Consider the following 16,935-nt stretch of genomic DNA (forward strand, 5'->3'; position numbering starts at 1 on the left):
CTTAGAGAAATGACTAGAATTTGAGTTGGTTTATCTTTTGACTAATCAAACATTTCAAGTTCATCATTATGACTTACTTCAAACTCTACTGCTTGGAACTACAAACACATGCAACATCTTTAGGCAGCAATGGGCTATATTTGGTGAGCTTTAGGAGTTCCTTTTTAAACATTCAATTTTTACCTTACTAGTACATGCTCACTAAATAAAACTGGAAAATAGAGGAATAATAGAAAGAAGAAAAAAATAAAATACATTCATGTTTTTTATTAACAAATGAACCTCAATCACCTGTAGAAGAAATGTTATAGTTGAAAAAAGACCAAAAAAAAAAAAAAACCCTAATGATACTATTAACATGACTAACCTGGGTAATAAATTAATAGAGTTAACGACTTTCACCATCTCTCCTTAAAAACAGGTCTTCACTTTATAGACAACTACTAACATTTCCACAATACCATTATTTTGTTTTGCCACAAATAGTGAAAAATGACTCTTAGTTCTGAGGGATATTTAGCGTAAATGAAACCAGCTGACCTTGAGTGTGTCTCTGTTTGCTTCGGGCAGGAGGATGACAAGAAGGTTCAAAGCCTGCAGTTGTTGCTTCCTGGTTGGAAGATCTGCAGACAGATTAAATACATCTGAATGCTTGTCTTTACCAAAAACTTCTCTTTACTTTCTTTTTCTGTTTTGCAAGAAAAAAGTTATTTGGCATAAACATCACTGTGAAATGCGAGACACAATGAGTGAGCAGTAAGCCTTGTTGAGAGGGTGTGTGGGGGAGATCAGGAGAAGCAGCTGTTAAAGTAGAGCTTTCTCTTTCTCGGAATGCTCACTTCCAACTGTGAGCGTATGATGGCGGCCTTATGTTTGCAGACACACAACAGTGCTTTGGAAATAATTTTAACTTCTGCATGATAATTATTCCCCAACGAAAAAGCAGAGAGATTGGACCTTTTATAAAACAATGTCAGAGTGCACCTGTAACAGCGAAGCTTCTTCTCATGGTGAGTGAACAAATTATGTGGTATCCATGGTTAAAAGCTAAAACAAAGCGTGGAACACAATAAATGTTCGATAAATATTTGTGGGATGAATAAGAAAACCAATCAGCAATGAGAGAGTTGAAGAGGTACATTATTATTATTGATATTTCCTATTTTCAGTACCCCCATCCCCATAAGTAAAACTCGTGGATATCTGGAATCATTCTTGCTTTTACTTCTCAGGGATAAATTTGGTCCTTCAATCCATATCTAAGGACTGCATATGCAAAATAGCACAACTTAACCATTACAAAATATTTTAAATGACAATTTCAGTCATATTTCCCCCCCAATTCTAAATAAATGATATGATGATATCATTTAAAATATCCCTATCCTTAAATGAGATAAGCCATGGGAAACATCTCAATATGACATGCTTTAAGAATAGCTTGGAACATAATGGAATAATATTCAGTGAAAAAAAAAAAAAAAGTCTGGCCATTTTCAACAACATGGATGTACCTTGAGTGCATTATGCTAAGTGAAATAAGATGGAGAAAGACAAATATCTTATGATCTCACTTATATATAGAATCTAAAACAAAAACAAAACAGCTCACATATATACAGAGAACAGACTGGTGGAACAATCTGAACCACCATAGGTATCGGGGTCAGGCCAGGAAATGGCTAAAGGCAGACAAAAGGTACAAACTTCCAATTACAAAATAAGTAAGTCTCAGGGAAATAATGCAAGCGTGGCAACCGCGGCTTTCCAGGTGGCTCAGTGGTAAAAGAATTCACCTGCCAATGCAGGAGCCGCAGGAGACACGGGTTTGTTCCCTGGGTCAGGAAGAGCCCCTGGAGGAGGGCATGGCAATCCATTCCTTGTATGCCCTGGATTCTTGCCTGGAGAATCCCTTGGACAGAGGAGTCTGGCGGACCACAGTCCATAGTGTAGCAAAAAGTAAGACACAACTGACTATGCATCAGACTATGAGTGGCAACTATAGTTAATACTACTCTATTACGTACTTTAAAGTTACTAAGAGTAGATCTTTAAAGTTCTCATTACAAGAAAACATTTTTCTATAATTATGAATGGTTACAGATGTTAAGTAGACATTATGATCACTTTCCAATGCATGCGAATAACAAATATTGTACATGTGAAACTACTATAATATTATGTGTCAGTATACTTCAATTAAAAAAAAGAATAGCCTGGAAAAGTTCGGGTTGACACTGCAGTTCAGCATAATCATTAACAGTGCTTCTCTTTCACTCTCAAAAGTGTGCCAATTTGGAAGTTAAAGTATGGCTTGGTCACTAGAATGTGGTGACAGCATTCTTCCTTTTTTGATGGTCTCTATGACTAAAAGGGATAATTATGCCAGTACATGAACCTCATCAGATCTCTCTGTTCACTGGAAAGGAATTGAGAACTATTCAAGACGTTAATTTGGAGCCTGCCCAAGACCACAAAATGGAAAGACATAAGAATCTGTTGCCCCTCTGACCAACGAAGCAGTCAAATGATTTGTTCCATGTTTCTGCATGACAATTTCAAAAGCTAATTTTTCAGGAAATAATCACAGACTCTGTCACATCTCCTTGTGCTTTTATGATAACTGTTAATCCACAGCTTCTCCGGTAAGTGTTGCTTTTAACACTTGGCAAGAAAAATGTATCAGAAAGCTTACGTGATTCATTCTATTAAAAAATAAATGTGACGTTTCCAGCTTTTAATATGAAAACACATACACTGTATTGCTTAAAGGGTACATAATTAATCCGCACCTGAAGAGATATGGATAGATCTATTATCTATTTACTCCTAGATGTATATTTATAAAGGAAAAGAAAACATCGAGTGGCATTTTATTACTCACTGACATCAATGAGTCAGTGTGTCTACCCGAATATATCTGGTTATATTATTCACAAAGCAAAATGTCATTAAAGCAATTAATATGGATGGCACTGACTCAAGGATTGCTTCAAAGAGGGGTGGCACTTACTCTGGACAGCCTGGAAAGCTTTGAGATATTCTACACTGAGCAGTGGCTGGGGCAGCTCCCGGATAAAGAGCTTCAGCAGGCTGGCGGCATCATGCTGCTTGACACTTTCCCAATTAAAAGTCCCTTCATAGAACTTTGCTTCTAGTTCTTGGCAAAGATTCTGAAAGGCAGAAGAGAGAAAGGGGGAAAAAAAAAAAAGCTACCAATAAGTTGATTTATTTTTCCTTGCTGAGACTGATATACTTCCCACTTCAGAAGAGATCCTACTCTTTTGTGGCTTTTTATTATTTGCTTTTTTAATATTTATTTATTAATTTGGTTGCATGAGGTCTTTCGTTGCAGTGTGGAGGCTCTGTAGTTGTGGCTGGCAAGCTTAGTTGCCCACGACATGGGGGAATCTTAGTTCCCCAACCTGTGTCCTTTGTGTTGCAAGGCTGGTTCTTAACCACCAGACCACCAGGGAAGTCCCAAGATGTTACTTTTTTGAAAAGACATCTGAAACTACTAAAGGCCAACACTTCTCTATTACTCAGAAAAATATTCCTTCTCCTACCCCAAGTGTAATTCATCAATGAAAATGATACCTAAGGTCTAGAATTCCAAAACTTTACACATTTTCCAGGATAGGCAACAAACCTTAAGCAGCAGAGGCTGAAATAAAAGAACAGTTAAGACAGACTTTACACTTGGGGGCTTTACTTAGATACTATAATTTTTCACCAACTTTTAAAAAATTATTTAAAGAAAAAGTCTGTGCTTTATTTAGAAGTACATTATATAACAAAATACTTAATCAATCTATGGACCTAAAGCAAAAGGCCACCTCTGATTAGTCACCTCTGGGAAATGGAAGACCAAGTTCCATAGCAAATGAGGTACGAAAAATACATTAGTATACCCCGTCTTACACGCACAGGGTGTCAGTGACCCAGCCATCCTGCTGCCAGCTGCAAAAAACAGCTGGAGTCCTTGTGGAATTAGAAGTACCTAATTCATTTACCTCAAGGACTCCACAAAATCTGCCAGACAAATTATTAATAATAAATCAGTTTTGTTTCATAATTACTATTTTCTATATGCTTTTCCACTGTGGCATAAATCCTATTATATTAGAAACCCTTCCAAGTTCCTGTCACTCCCTTCTAATATTTGAAACTGTTCTCCCAAGAAATGTTCTTTGTTTTTCCTGTAAGGTGAATTTATTACACTCTCTCTTCCCAACACAATTCCATCCTCTACCCTACTTATTTTTTGTAATCGGTGAAATACACAAAGGCAAACCTAGAAATGAGGGGAAAGAAAGGCGGGAGGAGAGAGGGATGAAAGAAGGGAGGGGGGAAGCAGATGGGGAGGAAGGGACGGAAGGAAAGAAGGCCTGTGGAAGAGGGAGAAAGGGGGCGAGAGAACAAAGAAGAGGGAAAAGAGAGCAAAGAGAAAAGGAGGAGGAGGAGAGGATGGAAGGGGAGGGAGAGTCCACGAAATTTGGTGGGGAAGGAAGAAGAATGACAACCCTAAATTTTTGCATGTCATCTTTATATTATGTACAAAACAGAGACCAGCTGCCGTATCATTCAGTCTGTGATAACAGGCTGTGTTGAGCCAGTTGACCTTCTAAGAAGTTACATGTAGTTGAATTCACTCCTCTGCCAGTGATCTGGTCAAAATGTGAAATCCACATTACATTCATCCTTGTGTACTAAAGTAAACATGTTTATGATTCTCCTGAGTTGGCCATCACCTTTTGCTAACACGGGACATGAACAGTGATGTGGGAACCAGTGTTCTTGCTAAGATGGGTAGAATGGAGTCATGTAACTGGGCTCTGGGAGACTCTCTGTTAGAGAATGTATTTCTCGACAGGACTCATCTCCCAATCACACACACTGTTCCTGATTGACTGGTGGTGAAACTGCCGCAGGTGTCAGCAAATGAAGTGAGACAGTGGCCACGTATCAAAATTACAAGAGCACCTGAACAGTTTTGGGGACCTCTGTGCATCAGACATCAGACCCAGGGGATGCAAGTTGAATGACTTTTGTGAGCAGGGTATATATATACCAGTTCAGTTCAGTTCAGTCGCTCAATAGTGTCCAACTCTTTGCAACCTCATGGATTGCAGCATGCCAGGCCTCCCTGTCCATCACCAACTCCTGGAATTTACCCAAACTCATGCCCATTGAGTTGGTGATGCCATCCAATCATCTCATCCTCTGTCATCCCCTTCTTCTCCTTCAATCTTTCCGAGCATCAGGGTCTTTTCAAATGAGTCAGCTCTTCGCATCAGGTGGCCAAAGTATTGGAGTTTCAGTTTCAACATCAGTTTCAACATCAGTCCTTCCAATGAACACTCAAGACTGATCTCCTTTAGGATGAACTGGTTGGATCTGCTTGCAGTCCAAGGGACTCTCAAGAGTCATCTCCAACACCACAGTTCAAAAGCATCAATTCTTTGGCGCTCAGCTTTCTTTATAGTCCAACTCTTACATCCATACATGACTACTGGAAAAACCATTGCCTTGACTAGATGGACCTTTGTTGGCAAAGTAATGTCTCTACTTTTTAATATGCTGTCTAGGTTGGTCATAACTTTCCTTCCAAGGAATAAGCGCCTTTTAATTTCATGGCTGCAGTCACCATTGGCAGCGATTTTGGAGCCCCCCAAAATAAAGTCTGACATTGTTTCCACCGTTTCCCCATCTATTTCCCATGAAGTGATGGGACCAGATGCCATGATCTTAAGTTTTCTGAATGTTGATCTTTAAGGCAATTTTTTCACTCTCCTCTTTCACTTTCATCGGGAGGCTATTTAGTTCTTCTTCACTTTCTGCCATAAGGGTGGTGTCATCTGCATATCTGAGGTTATTGATATTTCTCCCGGTAATCTTGATTCCAGATTGTGCTTCATCCAGCCCAGCATTTCTCATGATTTATCAGGTTACTCAAATTCAATTAAACTGAGATCACAGTGTGGTAAGAGCCATGTAAGCCAAAACTAGTGCTTTAAACTGAAGAAGCTTAACAAAATCAGCAAGTGATGCAAACTGTGGAATCTTGGCACAGACCTGGCACTGCCATGGCCACAACTGGCCAGGAGAGTGTACACCCACCAAGAGTCTTTTCTTCCTGATCTAGCTCTAAAGAGCTCATACAGGATACATCTTGAGGAGATGAACAGGGAATATCTCTTCTCTTTATCCTATTTTTTCTTGGATTTACAAATTCAGGAAGACAAACTACTGGGTGTGGCCAGTGACTTATGTTATCTTTCTAGAGCTAGAGCTGAATTTGGAGGATAAGGGTTAAGGAGGTTGTTAATGACTGATAATCAAAAAATTCCCTAGATAAGTTTTCCAGATAGAGCTACAATTCCAAGTATGAAATCCCCATAAAATGCAAATCCCTGGAGATGCACATTCCATGTGCATCATCTGCAGGGTAATTCTACTTAGACCAAGCATTCATTGGATATTGGATTCCCCAGAGCAGGAGTCAGGAACAGAGAAAGGAGGAGGACACACAGTATCCTAGGAAAGTGGGAAAGAAACATCATCTTGAGAAAAAAGAAAGAAGGGGAGCGAGAAAGGGGGTTCCAACTGGAAAGCCTGGGAATCCCCTTGACTTATTCACAAGCCAGACTCAGGCTACCCTTGGATCCAGTGAGCCAAGGAACTGGGACAGCCAGGAGTGGTTAAGACAATCTCATTTTGCCAGCTCACTAAGACCGACAATGTACAGAGATTAATGTCAAGTCCCCTACTCTGCCCACCTGGTGGAGTTTACCATCCTGCCCTTTAAAACAGAAAAAGAAATAAATCTCACACTGTTACTCATGCAGACTGTCAGCAGTCCTCTCAGTATTTTGACTCATCATGTTCTCTCTCCATCAGCAGGACAGAACTGCTCTTGTCTTCTGCTTGTTTACTTTTGTTCCTATTTTATATTGCACAGTTGGAGAGTAATAAGAGAGCCTCTTTATTTATCACAGTATTGTTACTGGTAATAGGGTGATTTTGAAAAAAAGTCAAAATTTACAATCAGAAGAGACTGTAGAAAAGCTAACAGAAACTGAATGTTAACATGTTTTTATGTTTTTTCATCTTCTAAAATGGGAAGAAAGAGTGGGGAGGACAACTGAGCTTTGCAGATGCAAAAAAGTTTAATTAAACAAAGTTATTTACATGAGTAGAACCATGAAATCACCTTGATTCGAACAGCAGCTCCAGGGATTCTTAAGAGACCTTCGGTTTCCAAACCCCCCTCTTCAATGCGAGAAATCAGCTGTGCATAAACAGAAGGACATTCTGATTTTGGCATGCTTAATAAGCACAGTCTCAAAGTTAACATCTCCTTCATACATACATAAATAAAAACTGAATACAGTGATATGTTAACGGGATTTCACTAAGTTTTGAATGCTATGGCACAATCACTACTCATCTTTAAGCCAATATATCTGAAAAGTTTAGTTCTAATTTGGAAAAAGTTGGGTCCTTTGGAACGAAAGTATGTAACTTCACACAACACCTGCAATATCCCAGATAGAAACTGACCCATGTTCAGTGTTTAAAAGTAACTAAGAAGATCCATTTCTTCTGCTTTTTCAGAAACACACATTCTGCAATCAAATAAATCTTATGAAATTACAGAATTTGCATATTTACACCTCCTTTTCAGTGTGTTCAAAGAAAAAATTGTTTATGATAGAAGGGATAAAAAAACTGCTTGCAAATATTCATTTTTAGACTTTAAGCCTTTGGTGGTAAACTTAAATAAAAAAAACAGTTTGGGTACGGGGTTTCTAAATCATACCTGATGAATACACACAGATCTCTAAGTTTTTTTCGTTTGTTTTAATAAGGCAGAAACCCACAAGAATAAGAAAATGGAGAAATTTCAATGACATAACACTGGAAGCTAGGAAGTGGTTAGTTTCTTGGCAGAGACTTTCAAGTGGAATATGCATTCCCTGGGCAGTACACAAATGGTTTTTAGGGGGTACTTGACTATTTTAGCTTCCCTTGTGGCTCAGCTGGTAAAGAATCCACCTGCAATGTGGGAGACCTGGGTTCAATCCCTGGGTTGGGAAGATACCCTGGAGAAGGGAAAGGCTCCCCACTCCAGTATTCTGGCCTGGAGAATTCCATGGACTGTATGGTCCATGGGGTCGCAAAGAGTCGGACACAACTGAGCAACTTTCACTTGACTATTTTAAGGGCTTCCCTGGTGGCTCAGATGGTAAAAAATCCGCCTGCAATGTGGGAGACCTGGGTTTGATCCCTGGATTGGGAAGATCCCCTGGAAAAGGGACTCCATGGACCAAGGAGCCTGGCAGCCTACAGTCCATGGGGTTGCATTATTGAGCGACTTTCACTTTTCACTGACTATTTCAAAAAATCAATTTCCTTGTTCTCAATTTATATATAAGGAATTGCTAGCATCATATAGGCTTTCCTTACCATCCATTCCCCTCCTTTCACAATAGCCTTCTTCTAAAAGACAAACCTACTTTTCTCTCAGCCCCAAACTTACTATAATACCCTCTGCATACCCCGAGGCACAACATCTTCCAGAGTGCCAAAACATTATAAAATTTTAATTTTTTTTTTCAGAGAAACCTCCTTAATGATTTACCAAGGCTTTATAAATAACATGCTGCTGCTGCTGCTGCTAAGTCGCTTCAGTCGTGTCTGACTCTGTGCGACCCCATAGACAGCAGCCCACCAGGCTCCCCTGTCCCTGGGATTCTCCAGGCAAGAACACTGGAGTGGGCTGCCATTTCCTTCTCCAATGCATGGAAGGGAAAAGTGAAAGTGAAGTTGCTCAGTTGTGTCTGACTCTTAGCGACCCCATGGACTACAGCCCACCAGGCTCCTCTGTCCATGGGACTTTCCAGGCAAGAGTACTGGAGTGGGGTGCCATTGCCCTCTCCATATAAATTACATAAAGCTTACTATTGTCCCCATCCTTATAAAAATTTCTATTAGGAGCAAAGCATGGCATCATGAATGAAGTCTTTTGACCTTTATCTGCTGCTGCTAAGTCACGTCATGATATTTATCTAGATGTTCTGAAATACGATTTATTGTAGCACATAGACACTGGAAGAGGGCACAATTGTTCCTCCATGACCCCACCTCTTATATTCCTGGATTATGGCCAAAGTCTGTACTAATTTTGAGTTAGTCAGGTAAGAACAAAGCAAAGAGTAGTCTCCCAAGAAGTTATTACTGATTGAAAATAGAAGCACTAAATTTCAAAAATTCAACTGGAATGATTTTCGAGACATTTTTCAAGTTACACTGGATAAAAACTCATGGGGAAAAAAATCTTTAAATGAATCATTTTAGATTAGATGAACATTATTCAATAAAGTATTTAAAACTAAATATATCAAATAATACCCATGTGACATTTATTCAACATACTAGCAATTTGTTTTATTTCATCTTATAAAATGTTTAAAATATTCTAGTAACAAAAAATAAAATTGCATGCCAGTAGCTGGATCAAATTGGTTCTTAGCAATAAGACAAATTTTGCTTTTATTAAATACACAGGCAAAACTGATGATTTCTAAATAACTGAACAAGAATAATTTTTACATTTTTATATTTTACTGTTTATTATTCTCTAATGCTGAATACTAGCATTCAACAGAGAATGTATATATACAGTCATTTTTCTCATTATTTCTCACTTTGAGAATAACATATTTTAGCTACATTCTACTGTCATTGTTAAAATATAAAATAATACTTTATTATGAAAATATGAGTTACTAATTTGCCAGAATTTTGCCATAGATAAAAGTTAAGAATATTTCTATTTCTCCAGTGATTTTGGGAATATGGTTTAAACAGTGTGTTTCTAAGGTGTGGGGTGGGGGGGGTGGAGTGGCATGGGGAACTAGATACAATTTATAGATATTAGATAAGCTTTGTTAAAGCCTCTTTGAGGTATATTTCTCAATATCTGATAAAATATAATCTGTTAAGACTGAGAATAAAAATTTTTGCAAATCAGTGGTTTTCAATTCTTTCCTTTCAATAAAATTAAGGAAGTACCTAATTGCATTGTCAGATGATAAATTAAAAAATACTTTTCAGGATAGATCACAGTGATTTTTTTTTGCTTATCATCCAGAGGGGATACTAACAGATGAGTGTTATCTAATAGAAAGCTCTTTATATTCTCTTTTATTTTTTATATGAACCCAAAATCTTTAAGGCTCTTATCCAAAGATTTCAAACTGGTAGGTAGTCTAAGTCTCTAAAAAGCCTGAAGAGACCAAAAATGTAAACTAACTAAATATGAAAACAATGTCAAGAGAAAATGATAGGGGACTGGATGCAATCCTGAGTCTGACCAGGAGGCAACACTGACTTCTGTTGGGACCAATGCTTGCTCTTCGCTGATGTGATGGTGAATCTGATGTGTCAACTGGGCTGGGCTACAGTACCCAGCTATTTAGTCAAATACCAGTCTAGATGTTGCTGTGAAGGCGTTTTTCAGATGCGATTAACATTTAACCTGTAGACTTCGAGTGAAGCACCACTTTCCATAATGTGAGTGGGCCTCATCCAGTCAGATGAAGGCTGTAAGAACCCGGACTGAGGTTCCCCAAAACAGCACAATTCTGCCTCAAGATGCAACACAGAAACTCCACAGGAGTTTCCACCTGCAGAGTTTAGACTTGACCCTGAAATGTTAACCCTTGTCTGTGTTTCCAGCTTGCTGTACATAATTCAGACCTGACAGGCCCCACAATTGCAGAAGCTAATTCTTTAACATATAATAAATCTCTCTCTCCCCACCCCTAACCCCGAGAGAGAGACAGATGCTCAATAAATATTATTGAATAAGTGAATGAAGGAAAGCACGTGTGTGTGTGTGTGTGTGTGTGTGGCTGCATGTATCTCTCTCTCCCCCTCCCCAACACACACTCATTCCTTCATTTACTTGATAAGATTTATTGAGCATCTCTCTCCAAGAGAGAGAGAGAAAGAGAAATCTACTGATGCTGTTTCTCTGAATAGCCCCAATACACTGGAAAAGGGTCCTACTGAGATCCGTGCTTTGTCCATCTGCACAAGTAACTCACACCATTTACTGCCATTAAAAGAACTTGAATCTACGGTCTCCATTTATAAGCATCTCTCTGGTTATCACAGACACCATGAACAACTATCCACACAGACACAGGTTCTGCAGGTAATGACTAGAGGAAGCTGGTGAGTAGAACAAGCCGTCTACAACAAAGTCCATCAGGAGAAACACTGAGACACAGGTTTGGATGTAATGGTGATTATGAGGAATGAAGAAATCAGAGCTTAGTATTAATAGGTAAGATAGTAAATGACTGGCTTAGAATAATGGAAGAATTGGTGCCAAGCAGATTAAGCTTAAGTATTAAATGGCTTTGTTGAGCCAAACAACTGAGAACATTACTACTGCCATTCTTGCTACCCATGAATTTTCAGAAACTGAGATGCTTGAGATGTTGTAAAATCTGTGTCTTGGGTAGCCTACAACTGATGTGACTAGCCTTCCTCAGGGGTATTCCCTGTCTTTTATCCAATGTAATCTGTGTTTCTGAACAATGATGGCTCAGAGGCTAGACTGAAACTTTTATATTGTCATAGATAATCCCCTTATGAATAATTGAGTGTTGGCTACACAAGTGACTTTATAGTTTAGCAATCATTTTCTAATTCTACTTTATGGTTTCTTTGCCTACTTTGGAAGAAGGCACTAGTAAATTAAATTGGACATCCTCACTGTAAATAGGAAAGCTTGGAAAATACATACAGGCATAAAATATTCATGAGGATTCAATTCCCTAGAAATTTACCAGCAGTCCCCACTCCTATGTATTATAGAATTGAAATCTCAATTATACAAAGCCAGCTAATATAAGACAGGAAAATGATGCCAGGTAATCACAGTTACAAGAAATAATACTGAAAGCATCACCATGAAATAAAAATTATGAGCCCTTGAAACAAATCTGTTTTCTGAACAGAAAAACCAAAGCATAAAATAAAAGAGCATATCAATTGGAAAACTATATTATAATAGTATGTATGCAAAAACAAAAACAAAACACCATTATCTCAAGTATGCTGTCTCTATGCTGACCCATTTGGGCCTACTTACTTTTTGAAATATCAAAGGTATTCGAGTTCCTGGTACTTTCTTCTGATCTTGTTCTAACAATACTGTCAATGGGACACAAAAAAGGCCAGAATCTGCAAAAACAACAACAAAATCTCTTCACTTTCATCAACCTATGAAATATTAACGCAAAAATGTTAAGGTACCAGATTCCTGATATTGTCATTCAATCATACAACTATATCGAGCATCTAAGTGGGTGACATTGTCTACCAATTAGGTAAACACAACTTAGTTGGAAAATTCTGGCTCCACGTTATAGAGCAATCTAGCAAGCAAAGACAACTAAACTAATGATTATAGATCATCACCAAAATAATTAGAAAAGTATAAACTGTTACAAAAAAGAAATAGAGTGCTGTGGGAATAGGCAAAACATGCAAATAATTGACTAAATGTAATCAAATTAAAAGTTCTCGCTTAAAGCAAATATCACTCATCTCTTCCATACTTAACTGACATTCAATATTCTATAATACAGCAAAGTATAAATATTTGCTTTTTGGAAAATCAGCCAAGATTATGAGCTTGCTCTACAAATGTTCTTCTTCAGAGAACACAGTAGATACTTGGTCTTTGTGAATTTAAATTTGTTTTTTTATATACTTGGGAATAACTCCAAAAGACATGACAGGTAATAATTTATAATTTTTCTAAATTAAAATTATATGCTTTCAGTCTGATGTAAGCATAGCTTCTACCCAGCACCTCCTACCCCACACCCATCACTGAGTGAACAGTTACAGCAAAAAAGTGTAACACACATCACCAGGGAGATATAAATCATTTGTGAACAAGAAAAGGGGGATTATCCTGTGATATAAAAACAGACATTGGAAACTGACATTCAGAGCAATTTCAGTAACCTAGTAAATAACTTTTAGTTTAGGAATTAAGAAAAGCACAATCTTTGAAACAGGAACAGGAAAAGGAATGTCGCTCAGTCGTGTCCGACTCTTTGCGACCCCATGGACTGTAGCCAACCAGGCTCCTCTGTCCATGGGATTTTCCAGGCAATAGTACTGGAGTGGATTGCCATTTCCTTCTTCAGCGGATCTTCCTGACCCAGGGATCGAACCCGGGTCTTCCGCATTGTAGACAGACACTTTACCATCTGAGCCGCCAGGGAAGTCCTTATTTTTTAATGTCAAATTCTAGTTTATAACACAAATATCTTAGATAAGATACAAAAATATAAAAAAGATGGAAACAAAATCTATTAATAGTGCTACTTTTAATGAGGATGGCTTAATATTTCTCTGTCTGGTAGGAGGCAATTCTGAGATAAAATTTAAAAGGCCTCTCTAAGTCACTCTGAAAGTCTTGAACACTGAGTCACAACTATTTTTTTTTCACAATTATTTAAATTAAATTTTTATTTTGTATCTGGAGAAGACTTTGTGATAAGCTTTTGAAAAAGCATCTGAAGTCTTTATCCATAATGGACTTGTGGAAAACCAGAACTGTTTGACTCAGAAATTCACCATCACAAGCCTTAAGCTAAAATACTCACTCAAAGGAACTAAACACAGAATGGGGTCTTCTGGGGCCCAGAATGGCAGAGAAGACTTGAGGGAAGGTACACTTCAGACCTACAGAGAAACTGCCTCTAAAACTTACATCAGGTGAATACTTGTCTTTGCTAACGTTACCATAGCAACTCAATAATCCCCATTCTTGGTTTTTCTTTAAGAGATATCTTTAAAGTTAAATAAGATGTCAGAGATTCCTAAATAGTAAAGCTTTATCAACAGAAAATTATCTGGATTTTCAGATGAATAAAATCTTGGAAAAAAACAAGAACTGAGGAGGTGTTTGTTTTCTACCATATTATTAAAAAAAAGAAAGCCTATTTATATAATGGAGAAAGCAAGCTGATTACAAAGAAAAAAAAAACTGTATATGCAAGAGATGCACAATTTAAGGATATTATATGCCAAAATCACATTATTGTCTTCAAAGAGGGAAGAATATTTTTTGCAAAAGAGTTAAAAGTAGATTGTAAATGAACAAAGAGACATACTACTAACTGCCTGTGCATTTGTTATCAAATAAATAAAGCAAAAATAATTGATGAGGATTAACCATATTAAAGTCAGTTGTCAAGATCCAGTCTTAGAAATAAGTATATGTACCAAACATTGTTTTTAAATACAGCTTTCAAAGGAGAGAGCAGAATCCTTGAAGAGAATTTCCTTTTTTTTCATGGTAATTAAATTTGATTATGCCTTTATTTTCTATAATCTAGGAGACAGATTTATCAAATTACAAAAATTTTGGAATCCTAACTTTAGATGTGCGGATTATAGGCAATTTGTTATTTGCATTTCCCGCACCCCAGAAAGGATACTCCTAAAAAGCCAAGCTCATTCTTACTAGCTCAGGAGTAAATTCAACTGGTTTTTGTTTCAAAATTACCTTTTGTTTTGATTTTCACAGCTTTCTGTTGTTTCAGTTCAATACCCAAGACATCATAGAGGGCAGTCAGCTCAATTAGGGCTAAATGGCAAACTTTCTTCATGTCCTGGGGCGCTAGGTCACCAATCCTGGTGGTGCCTGTTTTGTCTTTTCGCACTCTGTAGGTCTAAAATAAACATCATTAATACAGTAAAGGTTTACAAGAAAGACCTAACCTCTTTTTAATGAAAGATGACAAAATTTTAACTATGAAAAGAATTCATTCTCAGAGTGCTGACGATGCAAGCCATGGAGGAATTTCTCCAGCCAGAATGAAGAGCAATCCTGTCTTAATGATGATCCCAAACCTGCAGGGAGTCAATGTGTGAAGTATGACAGACAGCAGAACCAGACCATGGACTAGGAGTGTGAATATCAGTGGCCAAGAGGACAAAAGAGACAGCAAAACAAAAGGAGAAAACAAACAAACAAGTTAACTGACCTTTAAGAACCAAGAAAAATTACAAGTCAAGACAAACTGCGAGGAAGAAGACATAGGAGGGGAAAGAAGAGGAGAAACCACTGGTGCGTGCCAGGAACCATTTATCTACACTATTGTTAATTATCATGTATATATATAGTATGGCATTGTATTGATATAGATAACATTATATATTCAGATATATGATACCCAAATAAGGCAGGTACAAAAGGGCTGTGCAGCACTGGGGAGAAGGGGAGAGCAGAGGGGAAACCAAAAGCAGGGACTTTAGAGCCACCATCTATCAGTCCTCTAACTGCTATCTCGCTGTGTGTGACTTCTGGCAATTCTCTAACCGACCCTTTTTGTAAAATGGACATACAAAAGCCATATCCTATAGTAGCAGTTCTCAAAGTGTGGTCCAGGGAGCCATATAGGTACCCAATACTCTTTTCAAGGAATCTAAAGAGGTTAACTTCCACTTCCAGATGTTCAAGCTGGATTTAGAAAGGGCAGAGGAACCAGAGATCAAATTGCCAATATCCACTGGATCATTGAAAAAGCAACAGAATACTAGAAAAATGTCTACTTTTGCTTCATTGATTATGCCAAAGCCTTTGTCTGTGTAGATCACAACAAACTGTGGAAAATTCTTCAAGAGATAGGAATACCAGACCACCTGACCTGCCTCCTGAGAAATCTATATGCAGATCAAGAAACAACGGTTAGAACCAGACATGGAACAACAGACTGGTTCCAAATCGGAAAAAGATTAGATCAAGGCTGTATACTGTCACCCTGCTTATTTAACTTATATGCAGAGTACATCATGGGAAATGCAGGGCTGGATGAAGCCAAGCTGGAATCAAGGTTGCCGGGAGAAATACCAATAACCTCAGATATGTAGATGACAGTACCCTTATGGCAGAAAGCAAAGGAGAACTAAAGAACCTCTTGATGAAAGTGGAAGAGGAGAGTGAAAAAGTTAACTATGGGGAGGGAGGTGGGAGGGGGGTTCATGTTTGGGAACGCATGTACACCCGTGGTAGATTCATGTCAATGTATGGCAAAACCAATACAGTATTGTAAAGTAAAATAAAGTAAAAATAAAAATTAAAATTAAAAAAAATAAAAATAAAGTGGATAACCAACAAGAAAAAACAAAAAAAAACCTCAACATTTAGAAAACAAAGATCATGGCATCCAGTCCCATCCCTTCATGGCAAATAGATGGGGAAACAATGGAAACAGTGAGAGACTTTGTTTTCTTGGGCTCCAAAATCACTGCAGATGGTGACTGCAGCTATGAAATTAAAAGACGCTTGGTCCTTGGAAGAAAAGCTATGACCAACCTAGATAGCATATGAAAAAGCAGAGACATTACTTTGCCAACAAAGGTCCATCTAGTCAAAGTTATGGTTTTTCCAATAGTCATGTATAGATGTGAGAGTTGGACTATAAAAAAAGCTGAGCACAGAAGAATTGATGCTTTTGAACTATGGTGTTGGAGAAGACTCTTGAGAGTCCCTTGGACTGCAAGCAGATCAAATCAGCCCTTAATATTCATTGGAAGGACTGATGCTGAAGCTGAAACTCCAATACTTTGGCCACCTGATGTGAAGAACTGACTCATTGGAAAAGTCCCTAATGCTGGGAAAGATTGAAGGAGGGAGGAGAAGGGGATGACAGAGGATGAGATGGTTGGATGGCATCACCAACTCGATGGACATGTGTTTGAGTAAACTCCGGGCGTTGGTGACGGACAGGGAGGCCTGGTGTGCTGCAGTCCATGGGGTTGCAGAGCTGGACACAACTGAGCAACTGAACTGACTGAAGAGGTCAATACTATTTTAATAACACTAAGACATTA

General features: G+C 38.1%; 1 protein-coding gene across 1 annotated transcript in view; it reads right to left on the bottom strand.

Annotated features, from left to right (window-relative positions):
- Positions 1 to 16,935, bottom strand: part of ARHGAP18 (Rho GTPase activating protein 18) — a 136,298-nt gene that overhangs the window by 24,616 nt on the left and 94,747 nt on the right. The window contains exons 6-10 of the mRNA XM_005684734.3: positions 14,606 to 14,771; positions 12,170 to 12,261; positions 7,214 to 7,291; positions 3,014 to 3,173; positions 541 to 623 (exon numbers count right to left, since the gene is read on the bottom strand). Of these exons, the coding sequence (XP_005684791.1) occupies positions 541 to 623; positions 3,014 to 3,173; positions 7,214 to 7,291; positions 12,170 to 12,261; positions 14,606 to 14,771 (579 nt within the window). The remainder of the gene's footprint in view (positions 1 to 540; positions 624 to 3,013; positions 3,174 to 7,213; positions 7,292 to 12,169; positions 12,262 to 14,605; positions 14,772 to 16,935) is intronic.

Source organism: Capra hircus, chromosome 9, assembly GCF_001704415.2.
Source record: "Capra hircus breed San Clemente chromosome 9, ASM170441v1, whole genome shotgun sequence".
In the NCBI taxonomy this organism is placed as follows: Eukaryota; Metazoa; Chordata; class Mammalia; order Artiodactyla; family Bovidae; genus Capra; species Capra hircus.